The 12,394-nt window shown below is 38.1% G+C and overlaps 1 protein-coding gene across 1 annotated transcript in view; it reads left to right on the forward strand.

Moving 5' to 3' along the window:
• The window catches only part of Glys (glycogen [starch] synthase), a gene marked incomplete at its 5' end in the record, with an annotated part of 231,668 nt that overhangs the window by 67,106 nt on the left and 152,168 nt on the right, over positions 1–12,394 (forward strand). The window contains 2 exon segments of the mRNA XM_070083807.1: positions 6,101–6,293; positions 11,098–11,272. Coding sequence (XP_069939908.1) covers positions 6,101–6,293; positions 11,098–11,272 — 368 coding nt within the window.

Here is a 12,394-nt window from a genome sequence, read left to right on the forward strand (position 1 = left end):
CACTACCACCCTCTACCAGCATCTCTACCACCCTCAACCACCCTCACTACCACCCTCTACCACAATCACTACTACCCTCTACCTTTGTAGAGGGTGGTAGTGATATTTCTCCACAAAAGTTTGCAACTCTTTCCACTTTCGTACTTTGCTACAAGTTCTTTCTTGAATTCTATTGTGTTTCTAACCTTCTTTATCAAAAGGCTGGCACTCAGAACTTTCTTTGGCCCCCATGGTGGCTTATTTACCAGTCACACTCAATAAACAAGTACAAAAAACAATGGATGGGATGCTTGGTGTGGGTGTGGGCAGGCAGACACATTTGGTATGGCAGACCACTGTCAACTCTACGAAAACTGAGGTGATGAACAAAAACAGGGATAAAATTTTGAAGAAAAAAATCATTGAAAAACGGATTCGACAAAAACTAGGGCAAATGAAAACCGAGGTTCCGCTGTAATTAAGAGCGAAATGTTGAGATGGTTTGTTTATGGAGTAAGGATGAAGCATGACCAGCTGACAAAGAGATATATAAAATTACAGCTGATGGTAGCTTAAAATTTAATGGATGGATGGAATGAAAGTGATATTAACCCCTTCAGGGTCCAAGGCCAAAATCTGAAGTGGTGCTCCAGTGTCCAAGAAATTTTGAAAAAAAAAAAAATTATTTTTTCTTACAGAATTAAAGAGCATATTTTTGTGAAGGTAATAAGACAAAAAAAAATTCTGATCAGTACTTACCGAGATACAGTGCCAAGAAGTTTGGCGAAAATGATGTGGTGGTGGCAACATCGACGAATTCTACATACGCGCATTACATTATTTTGCGGTTTTTGTTGTTTTTTCTTTTCTTTTCCAATTTTTTTCTATTCCTACTAACATTTGGGGCCTGAGAGACCAATACTGTATATAATGTATATATATAAACTCACTGTATTGAACACATTAACTGCACTAAAGTTATTATCATATTATTTTTACCACTGTTGTTTATTACAATAAACATGCACAAATCTTGTATAATACTAATGTTCTATCATATATTTACATATTTACAATCACTGGACATGGTTTTAGAACTGCTGGAGCTTGTGGAACTCCTTGAAACAAGGCACCATGCACAGAGGCACCTTAAATTCCTCACACATAAACCGAGTGTCTTTGCGTCTTTGTTGCCATCGTTTTGTTTGTGCACAGACGATGCATCTCTTTTGAGCAAATTTCTTCTGAGTTGAAGGAAGTTGTATTATGAAATGATCACCTTCCCTCCTCAAACGCTTGGGTATATCCTGAGGAATTCGAGGACCGTGTTGTATAGCAGGTGTTGTTACCTGGTACTTCATTATGAGTTGTCTGACAACAGACAAACAAAATTCACCATACGGTGGCCTGTTGCCAGTCTTTATTTGGTACATATTATATGCATTGAGCATTGAAATGTCCATGAGATGGAAGAAAAGTTTCATGTACCACTTGTAACTCTTACGAACACAGTCACCAAAACCAATCTGCATGTCACATTTGTCAACCAAGCGCATGTTTTGTGTATAATCAATCACTGTCACTGGTTTTCGAATACGTTCATTAGTCACTCGATCAACTTTGCCACTGTCTTGCATTTCATTACGGTGAATGGTTGTCAACAATGTGACATCTCGTTTGTCATGCCACTGTAATGCCATGATGTCATTGGGTAAACACCTGCACGTCATCACCACGAGCACCTGCGTTGAGCCTGGGCATATGTTTACGATTAGAACGCACTGTCCCACACACATCTGTCTTGTTCACTTGCATGAAATCACTGAGTAATGGGCTTGTGTACCAGTTATCGGTATATAATGTATGCCCCTTACCAAGATAAGGTGCCATCATGTTTCTCACTACGTCACCTGAGATACCCAATAACATCTTGGTATCTTTCATTGTTTTACTACCCGTGTATACAACAATATCCAACACCAGGCCACTGTCACAATCACAGAGTACAAACAGTTTTATACGAAAGCGTTTCCTCTTGCTCGGTATATACTGCTTGAATGACAGTCTACCTTTGAACAAAATCAAAGACTCGTCAATTACAAGATTCTTGAATGGATAAAAGTATATGCTGAACTTTTGTTTGAGATACATGAAAACATTTCTAATCTTGTATAACCTGTCACTTCTGTCAGGCCTGGTTTTGTCAGAGAAGTGCAACATACGTAAGAGTAAGATAAACCTGTTCACTGGTATTATTTCACTGAAGACCGGGGTAGAAATTAGCCGATCTGTGGACCAGTATGCTTTTATATTATGCTTATAGACGTGAGGCATAAGCATTATTGTTGCAAAAAGCAAATACATTTCTGCAACAGTCATCTCTTTCCACCTGTGTAGTCTTGACTGTGGTGATAAGATCGTATTTGCCATGGTGTACTCAAAATACTTATTACTTTCCCTGACAATAATTTCCATCAATGGCTGGTCAAAGAATAATTCAAAGAATTCCAGTTCATTGGCCGTGGTTCCAAGGGGACAAGTAGGTAGAATTCCACTTTGAGAGTCATCAAGGTTGTGAGGCTTGGGAACAAAATTGGGATTTTGCTGCCAATCCCACATACGGTTTGTTGGTGGATACTGGACATCATAGGCTGGTTGTGTGGGTGGTTGTGGTGGGCTGGTGGCTGGCACTCCGCTTTGTTCTTGAACTGACGAGTCAGCAGCATGGGTCCCAGTGTGGCCTGGTGAGTCACGCATGGCGGTGCCACTACCATCACCACTAACACCATCCACTGATGCCTGTGGTCTATCCATGCCAAGTGTAGCCACATCATCCTCACTATCACTACCTAAAACTGGTGTTGGGCCACGGGATGTACTCCGGGATGTACTTCGGGATGTACTCCATCCCCTGGGCACAGCATAGGGTACACTACCCGAGCGCATGCAGTGGCGAACATACCGACGCTTCACTGGTGAATATGATTCCTCACTATCACTACTGGAATGATCGTCGAGCGCAATAAAATCACAGTTCACGTCACTATCATCATCATTACTGAAGTCAGAGGCCTGGCCACGCGAAAATATTAGTTTTCTCTTGCGATGAGGAACAACTGACCGTGAGTCACGAGTGCCCACACCAGAGGTAGAAGGTTGAGGATTGTCAGGGTTTTCTGCACTATTATCGATATCCTGGTCATTCTTTTCGGTCACTAACTGATCAAAGCCGTAGAATTCGTCTTCATTTCCACTTCCATCAGTGTCAGAACTATCAGATAGGAAGAGGAGAGTCCCAATTTTCCGTGGAGTGAGAGCTGACTTGCGACGAGGCATGGTGAACAAGGGTAACTGAGCCAGCGTTCCCACAATGCTATGCGGGCACCTAGATTTTTTGTTTATGGCGCACACCCACCACGCAGACCCGTTCTCTCACATGTAGGCCTATGAGCATTTTCACGCTAAATTTGACGGCGCTAGAATTTTGGTGTAGATCTACGGTTTGGACACTCAACGTGAAGCCGTTGATCTACGGGACGGACCCTGAAAGGGTTAAGAGGAGTAGGTTTCAACATAGTATAAATATTACATTGGAGGAAGTGTGAAGAAGGTTCAGTGGGTTTACATTTGGCCATGGTGTTTGGTGCCTTGCTAGCAGCTAGAGGAGAACTGATGTCTTTTTCTTTTTCACCTTGCTATGGTTGAAAATCATCAATCAAACTTGTAGCTATTTCACTAGTATTCCTTCTATTCTATTGAATGAGTACAAGAAACTGCGCATTTTTTCTGTTTTAACTACCTGATGAATTGATCAGACATTGGTTATTTGGCCAGTTTCACATGAAATTAAAAAGTTCCCAATTTAAAAATAGTGTCCAAATAAAGAACATAAACATTCCTGGTACTGAAAAAAACATTTCCTCTGTTCATTAGCTATGTCTCCAGGCTTCCTATACAGCCTCTCCTCACTTAACTAGGGAGTTCTGTTCCTAAGACCATGTCGGTAAATGAATTCATCACTAAGTGAGGAACATACTATAATGGTAGTGGGTTTGTGTCAACGATCGTTGATATTGTTTTAATGTCACTTTTGCACCATTTATAACATTTCTGGTATATTTTTAAATGTTTATACAATAGTGTACTGTACATTGAAATAAAAAGAATAGAGGAAGTCAGCTCAAATATACATTATTTAGGTTTGCATACTAGTCAGAGAGCCTGTCGTAAGTCCGAGGCGTCGGTAAACGAATACATCACTAAGTGAGGAGAGGCTGTATTTTGCTTGTTTTCCATTTGGAATTTTTATTCACACAAAATAGAAGATTTACTCTGATGCAGACTATTGCATTACTGTAATAATTGTGTAAATGTCAACACATTTGTGAATGCATATTAGACCAACCAGTTGGATGCGTACTAGATGAGTGACGTAATTTGTGTACTTTGGAATATCGGCAAAAATTGAATATTTCCACTGTCAGCTCTATTTTAAACTACTTTCAGTCCTGAAACCAATCAAAATCATTTCCATTTCTGTAATAGATCCTCCATTCAGTCAAGTGAGACCAAGAAACCGAGGATATAATTATAAAAAACATCGTGACTCATTTATATAGTGCTTGTTTCAGCTTACATAGGAGACTTTTTCTGAGGATAATGAAACCAAAAGTACAAAATTTGATGGAAAGCTTACGGAATTATGCTCTAACAAAGTTGGCGGTATTATTTATGCATCGGCGATTTCGCCCACTTTGAGCCTTATTTTTGGCCAATTCCTTTGTTCCAGTTGACAAAACTCATAACTGTTTCACTAGTATTCCTTCTATTCTATCGATTGAGTACAAGAAACTACCTATTTACCCATTTCAACTACCCAATAAAGTGATCAGAAAGTGGTAATTTTGGCCAATTTCACAAAACATTAAAAAATTGCCAGTTTCAAAATTAGGTCCAGAATAAACAATGTAGACTTTCCTGGCACTTAACCCTTAAACGGTCCAAACAGATTGACGTTCAAATTCGTAGTGCTACAAAAGTAGATCTACTTTTTTTTTACATATTTTCAAATATAACAAAAAAAAATGTAGATAAAAGTTTTTTTAACACGTTTTCACATATAAAACAAACAAAAAAAAGATCTACATTTTTTTACATACTTTCAGATGTTGAAAAAACGTATATATACGTTTGGACCATTTAAGGGTTAAACAACATTTCCTCTGTTCATCAGTCACATCCTCAGGCCTTTCCTATATTACATTTGCTTTCTATTTTGAATTTTTATTCATATAAAAAATAGAAAATTATTATTATGCAGACTACAGCATTATTGTAATGTATAAATAATGTTAGCACATTTTTGGACACACATTAGACCATTTTTATGAACATTTCCTGTGCTTTCAGCTCAATTTCAATCTACTTTCAGTCCTGAAACCAATCAAAATCATCTCTATTTCTGTAATATAACTTCCATTCTATCAATGAGACCAAGAAACTGAAAATATAACTATAAAAATCCATAGGAAAATACAGTTCCAAGTTGCTGTTTTAAACCAAAAACATGGTTGCAATTTTTTCCCCATTGTGCACTGCTTGCTGTAGGATTTTTTTACATAGACCCATTCACATCTAGGCCCAAATTTACTGCTCACAGCTTATCTGAATGAGCTGAGCTCATGGAGTAGAACAATGGGGCCAACCTGCGCTTGAAAGCTGTAAAACTACGGGACCCACCCCGGAAGGGTTAATTATTGGGGCTTACTCATTCTGTAAATTGTAAAATTTTCAATATTATGTCCAGTATCTTGTAAGTTAAGTACATCATAGAATGCAAAATTCAGAGCTGAAGCAAAAATATTTTGTACATTATTTATAAGGAGCATTTATAAATTACTGTATGCTGCAGTATATTTTCTTATGCATAATTTAGTTTTAAAATGTTTAAAAAATATTAAAAACATGTTTCTTGGGAAAATACTGATAATAAGGTATAAAAAGTTTAGCAGTTGGTATAGCTAAGGAACACATTTCACATTGCTAGTGTTAAGTGGAGATTTGAAGTATGGTTTATTTTCTTATTTTTGGGATTTAAAATTAATGTATTTTTACAAAACAGAGGACGTCTTCCAGACACCGATGAACTGCTCTTAAAAGAAGAGACGGTGAGGTTAAAGCGTTGTATCTATGCTGCAGAAAGAAAGTCTCTACCTCCTATCACCACACACAACGTTTGTGATGATAAAACAGATCCAGTGCTTTCTGCTCTTCGTAGGTGTCGTCTCTTCAATGACCCCCATGATCGAGTTAAGGTAATGAAGAAATTTTATATAGTGAATATTTATGCCATAGTAAACCATGCATGTCATAGAGGGTGACTAAAATGGCAGAGGCAGTCTAGATGCATTTTAGCTGCTAGACTGTACTAGAAAGGTATCTCATGTACTATTGCCTAAGCCTAGCCCAGGGTACCTTATTCCATGTAAAAGTTATAGCATAGAATGTGGCATAAGTTTTGAATGCAGTTAGATATCAGTGTTGAAGATTTAGAGCTGATCAGAATATATGTTCACAAGTTGCATGAAAGCTAATTTCTCCATTTCTTTAATAAAAATGTTAAATAAGAAATAAAATAATATTTTGTTTCTTAGGAATCTAAATAATCATGGGAATTATAATTGATGAGTTTGTTTATTATTTGGTTGTACAGTAGACTGGTTACGGTTACATCATGTACATCATCTAGCATATATTAACCCTTTGACTGTTTTGGTCATATATATACGTCTTACGAGGTAACGTGTTTGACATATATACACCTACCATCCGACTTATGACCTGCTCGACTTACGACCGTGTTTTTTATGCCAAATTTCTGGGAAATAAACAACTATTTGTGTTGTACACAGTGTTTATCCTAAACCTTACAGTATAAAATACAGTACTAACAACATAAAAAGTGAAGTAAAACATGAAATACCAAAATAAAACAATAAAATAAAGTCATTACAAAAATGTTTTGTTGATATTCAGTAGTAAAGTTCGACTTACGACCGGTTTCTTGGAACCGAACTCGGTCGTAATTCGGATGGTAGGTGTATACTCATAAATTCTAGCGGCTTCAAATCAAGCAGGAGAAAGCTGGTAGGCCCAAGTGTGAGAGAATAGGTCTATGTGGTCAGTGTGCACCATATAAAAAAATTCCTGGAGCACGCAGTGCATAATGAGAAAAAAAAAACTCCGACCGTGTTTTTGGATTAAAACGCCAACTTTGAAGTGTATTTTCGTATGATTTTTATGGTTATATTCTCGTTTTCATAGTCGCATTTAATAGAATGGAAAACATATTATAGAAATAGAGGTGATTTTGATTGGTTTTGCTAAGAAAAGGACCTTGAAATGGAGCTCAAAGTAGGGGAAATATTTGATTTTTGCCGATGTTTATGAGTAAACAAATGATGTCATTGTCCAATAAATGTCCAACTAGCCATTCTAATGTGCAGTCATGAATTGGTTGATATTATTTATACAATTATTACAATATTGCAGTTGTCTGCATAACAGTAAATCGTATATTTTTTGTTCGAATAAAAATTCAAAATAGAAAGCAAGAGTAATATCAGAGGGGCCTGGAGACATGACTGATGAACAAAGAAAATGTTATTTTAGAGCCAGGAATGTCTGCATTGTTCATTCTAGATCTCATTTTGAAATTTTCATATTTTTTAATATTCGTCAAATTGGCCAAATTGCAAATTTCTGACCATGTTCTTGGGTAGTTGAAATCAGTAAATGGGCAGTTTCTTGTACTCAATCGATAGAAAAAATGGAGTTCTGAAGAAGTAGCTATGAATTTGGTCAACTGGCACAATGGAATTAGCCGAAAATAGGGCTCAAAGTGGGCAAAATCGCCGATTTGTAAATATTGCTGAGGTCGCTAACTTTGCTAGAGCGTAATTCCATCAGTTTTCCATCAATTTTTTTTTGGGGTGTCATTACAATCGGGAGAAGATTCTCTATCATTTCATAAGAAAAATAATAATTTTGTTTTTTTTTGAAATTTTGCAACACCATGAGACACCTCAGGATTGGGGGTTGCGACAGCCAAGGGGTTAAACTAAGACAGCAGTGCTTAAGCATATGTAACAAAGCAAGCAGATTACTGGGATTTATGTCTAGAAGTGTAAGCAACAAAAGTCCAGCGGTTATTTTGCAGTGGAAATAAATGGTATAAAATACCGACACAATGGAAATATAAACACATATGCAGTATAATGTGATCCTTTATTGACAACATTTCGCCCACACAGTGGGCTTTTTCAAGTCACAAACAGATCTACCTGGGGTGGAAGGTACGTGAGTATTTATAGTCAGGTTCAGAATGATGGGTCAGGTGGAGAATGTTGCATGTGATGATCTACCGAGTGGGATTATAGAGTAAATTCTTGAGTAGCTGGGAAGGGAGATTGGATAAGTATGTAAGAAGACCTTCTGCAGTGTTCCTCCATTCCTATGTTCTTATTTGGGAAAGCGATGAAGAAGTTTCTTGGCAAGTGGTTCAGCTATGTTATAGAGGTCATTGTTCTCGTTGAAGTTGTTGGTCATAGAGATAAGCGATGATTCCAGGATTCCTTGGTATTGAGTGTTGTCTTCTCTGGCAATAAGTCTTGAGTTTCTGTAGTTGATTAAACGTTTGTGTGAATTGCGATGTTGTTCATAGACATTCCTTGGATCGTCAGACCTGCTTTCGGTTATTTTACAGCTTTATACATCATTAGTAAGGCCTCACCTAGATTACACAGCTCAGTTCCAGTCTCCATATTACAGAATGGATATAAATTCGCTAGAAAACATGCAGCATAGAATGGCCAAATTAATACATAGCAATAGAAATCTTCCGTTCAAAGAACGATTGAAGACTCTTAAACTACATTCACTTGTAAGATGAAGAATGAGGGGAGACCTAATCAAAGTGACGGTGACCTCGCTCAAGAGGTGACGGTGACCTCGCTCAGTGGTGACGGTGACCTTACTCAGTGGTGACGTTGAACGTGCTTATTCCATGGGTGGAGTGGAAAGTGGGTTGGGCAGGGGTTTTCGTTTGTAGGTCTGGTTTTGAGTTTAAGGGGGACCTGCCTAGCGTTGGCCACCTGGCCTGATGCAGTATTGGGTGGGTGGAGTGGAAAGTGGGTTGGGCAGGTGTTTTCGTTTGTGGGTCTGGTTTTGGGTTTAAGGGGGACCTGCCTAGCGTTGGCTGCCTGGCCTGCTCAGTGGTGATGTGTACTTAGCTCTGTGAAGACCTGTTTGTGTGCTCTCTGTGAATCTGAACCAGAATGCCCTCTCTTGAGCAACTTTACCAGCAGCTGAAAGAAGAGCTTAGGGTTGCTAAGCTGGAGATACGGTGATAAACGGAGGAGAACAAGAGGATTCATAGTAATCCTCCTGTTGTGAGTCCCCAAGTTAAGAGGGGAACTTGGTCAGTGGCCGGGCAACATGGAACCATTATTAAAATGGTATAAAATACCGACAGGTTGTTAGGTAAGGCACATATGTAACAGTTAGATATCTTCATTTCGAAACGTTTCGCCTACACAGACTTCTTCAGTCGAGTACAGAAAAGTTGATTGAAGAGACATGAAGACGATGTGATCAGTCCATCACCCTTGAAGTTTTGAGGTGGTCAGTCCTTCAGTCTGGAGAAGAGTATCGTTCCATAGTCTGAAACAATATGGAGTTCAGGTGACAGGATGGAGCCTTATATACCGCCAGGAGGCGAGATGAAGGTCACTAGTAGAGGTAAGAATGTAGTCGTTGGGAGGTCACGTCCCTCTCAAATCCAGCCATTTTCACTAGTAGAAGTTGTCCAAGTTGTCCGACTCCATATTGTTTCAGACTATGGAATGATAATCTTCTCCAGACTGAGGGACTGACCACCTCAAAACTTCAAGGGTGATGGACTGATTACATCGTCTTCACGTCTCTTCTATCAACTTTTCTGTACTTTACTGAAGAATCCTACTGTGTAGGCAAAACGTTTCGAAATAAAGATACCTAACTGTTGCATGTGTGTCTTACCTAACAACCTGTTGGTATTTTATACCATTTTAATATCCACTCTGTCCATATCCACCATATCCATATTTAATATCCACTCTATATAATGTTTGCCCTTCATTTTGAATTTACACAAATAATTAAAGTTTTACCTTCTTCTCATCTAATGAAATATAACCAAGAATGATTGCTAATGGCTTAGGTCGTCCAGATAATTGAATCAGACCTCAGAAAAGGAAGTAAAATGGGGGAACACCGACCCTTCCTCAGGGAAATCACCCATTTCAGGCCTCTTCTGACCAAAAACTTTTCCATTTCAACATTGTCTTCTCTCTTGTTAATTAACACTAAGAAATATCCAATAAAACCATGAAAATTACCCTTGAAAATTCCTCTCTTCCTGTCATCCACTGCCCGGGGTTAGAATTTTGTTTTATACTATGCACACTCCCAGTACAGACTCATTTTCTCATGTCTAAGCCAAAATTTTCCACTCTGCATATTTGAAGTGCTATAATTAACACTGATCATCATAAGTGACACTAGCCTTAATGATGCAGATCTACATGAGGGACAAAGAAATGGGTTAAAATGTTAGGTTGATAATTTTTAGGAAGGGATTCACAGAAACCAGGTAGCCAGGTTCTAGTCTTCAAGGGTGGGTGGGCCGTGGAGGTGTTGACCCCTGGAACAACTTCCAGGTAGATTCCAGGTAAACCTTCATACCCTTCTTGTGGCCACTAGTAAAATGAAAATGAGGCACATAATGGACCCAGAGACTTAGCTTCAAAGTTTGATAGCTAAGGAAGTCACTAGTAATAAATTATGTACATGTGTGTGCTGTTGATGTAGTTACAGTCAGGCCTATACATAAGAATTGGGTGGGGCTTTTATAGTTCAGTGGCTGTCATTGCAGCATGAGATGCATGCATTCCTGCAAAGACGGCAAGGAAGCAAGTTATGATTTTTTTCCTTCCTTCAATTATGCTGTCTTAGTAGGAAATGACATTTGTGTTATAATAATAATAATGACACACACTAAGTACAGTATTCCTTTGCCAGGTGATCTTTCATCCTGAATTCCTTTCTGTGACAAATCCCTTGTTTGGTATGGACTATGAAGAGTTTGTGCGTGGGTGCCACCTAGGTGTCTTTCCTTCATACTATGAGCCATGGGGCTACACACCAGCTGAATGTACTGTTATGGGTATTCCTTCAGTCACTACTAACTTATCTGGTAAGTTTTAATAATCTGAATTTTCTAAAACATTGAATTTATTTATTTATTTATTTATTTATTAATTTGAACATGATACAGAGAAGTACAGAGGAATACAGTTATTAACCCTTTGACTGTTTCAGGCCCCTCTCTGAAACTGTCATTCTATGTCGCCAAATATTAGAAAAAAAAATTATTTTTTTCTTATGAAAATGTTAAGACTATTTTTCTGAGTGTTTTAGTCCAAAAAAAAAATTTTTGCCATCAGTACTTACCGAGATATAGAGTTGTGAAGTTTGCAGAAAATGAGCCGTGTATGGCAACAGCGGCGACTGCCGCTCACCAGGTAAACTTTAGTTTACTTGTATTTGAAGGTTTGTTGTTTTTTTCACTATTTTATTTTTTCCACATAACTTAAGTGGCCTATGAGACCAAAGTAAGGTGCAATGTACATATATACACTTGTTGTATACAACACAATAAGCACACAAACATAATTATCAATATATTGTTTACAAAACTTGTTTACAAAAACAAACAATACAAAAAATTGTTTATTACTATTGTTCTATAATATATATACCAATGTATAGTCACTGGACATATTCCTAGAAGTTCTGCAGCTTGTGGAACTCTTTGAAAGATGGTGTCATACACAGTGGTGTTTTACACTCTCACACATGAAACATGGTGTCATACACAATGGTGTTTTACACTCCTCACACATAAAACATGGTGTCATACACAATGGTGTTTTACACTCCTCACACATAAAACATGGTGTCATACACAATGGTGTTTTACACTCTCACACATAAAACATGGTGTCATACACAATGGTGTTTTACACTCTCACACATAAAACATGGTGTCATACACAATGGTGTTTTACACTCCTCACACATAAAACCAGTGTGTGTGCATTTTTGTGGACTTTTTTTTTATGTGCAAAGACAAAACACCTTCTCTGAGCAGTTTTCTGCAAAGTATTAGCAGGCAGTTGTGTCATGTAGTTATCCTAGGTAAATGGTTGTGTGTCATCATTCCTTCCATCCTACTTTCCTGATGACGCAGTCTTGTGGCTCTTTCTGAGACAGAGAGCTAGACCGATAGACAGGGACCTTGACAGACAGACAAATA

Source organism: Cherax quadricarinatus, chromosome 10 (assembly GCF_038502225.1).
Source record: "Cherax quadricarinatus isolate ZL_2023a chromosome 10, ASM3850222v1, whole genome shotgun sequence".
NCBI lineage: Eukaryota > Metazoa > Arthropoda > Malacostraca > Decapoda > Parastacidae > Cherax > Cherax quadricarinatus.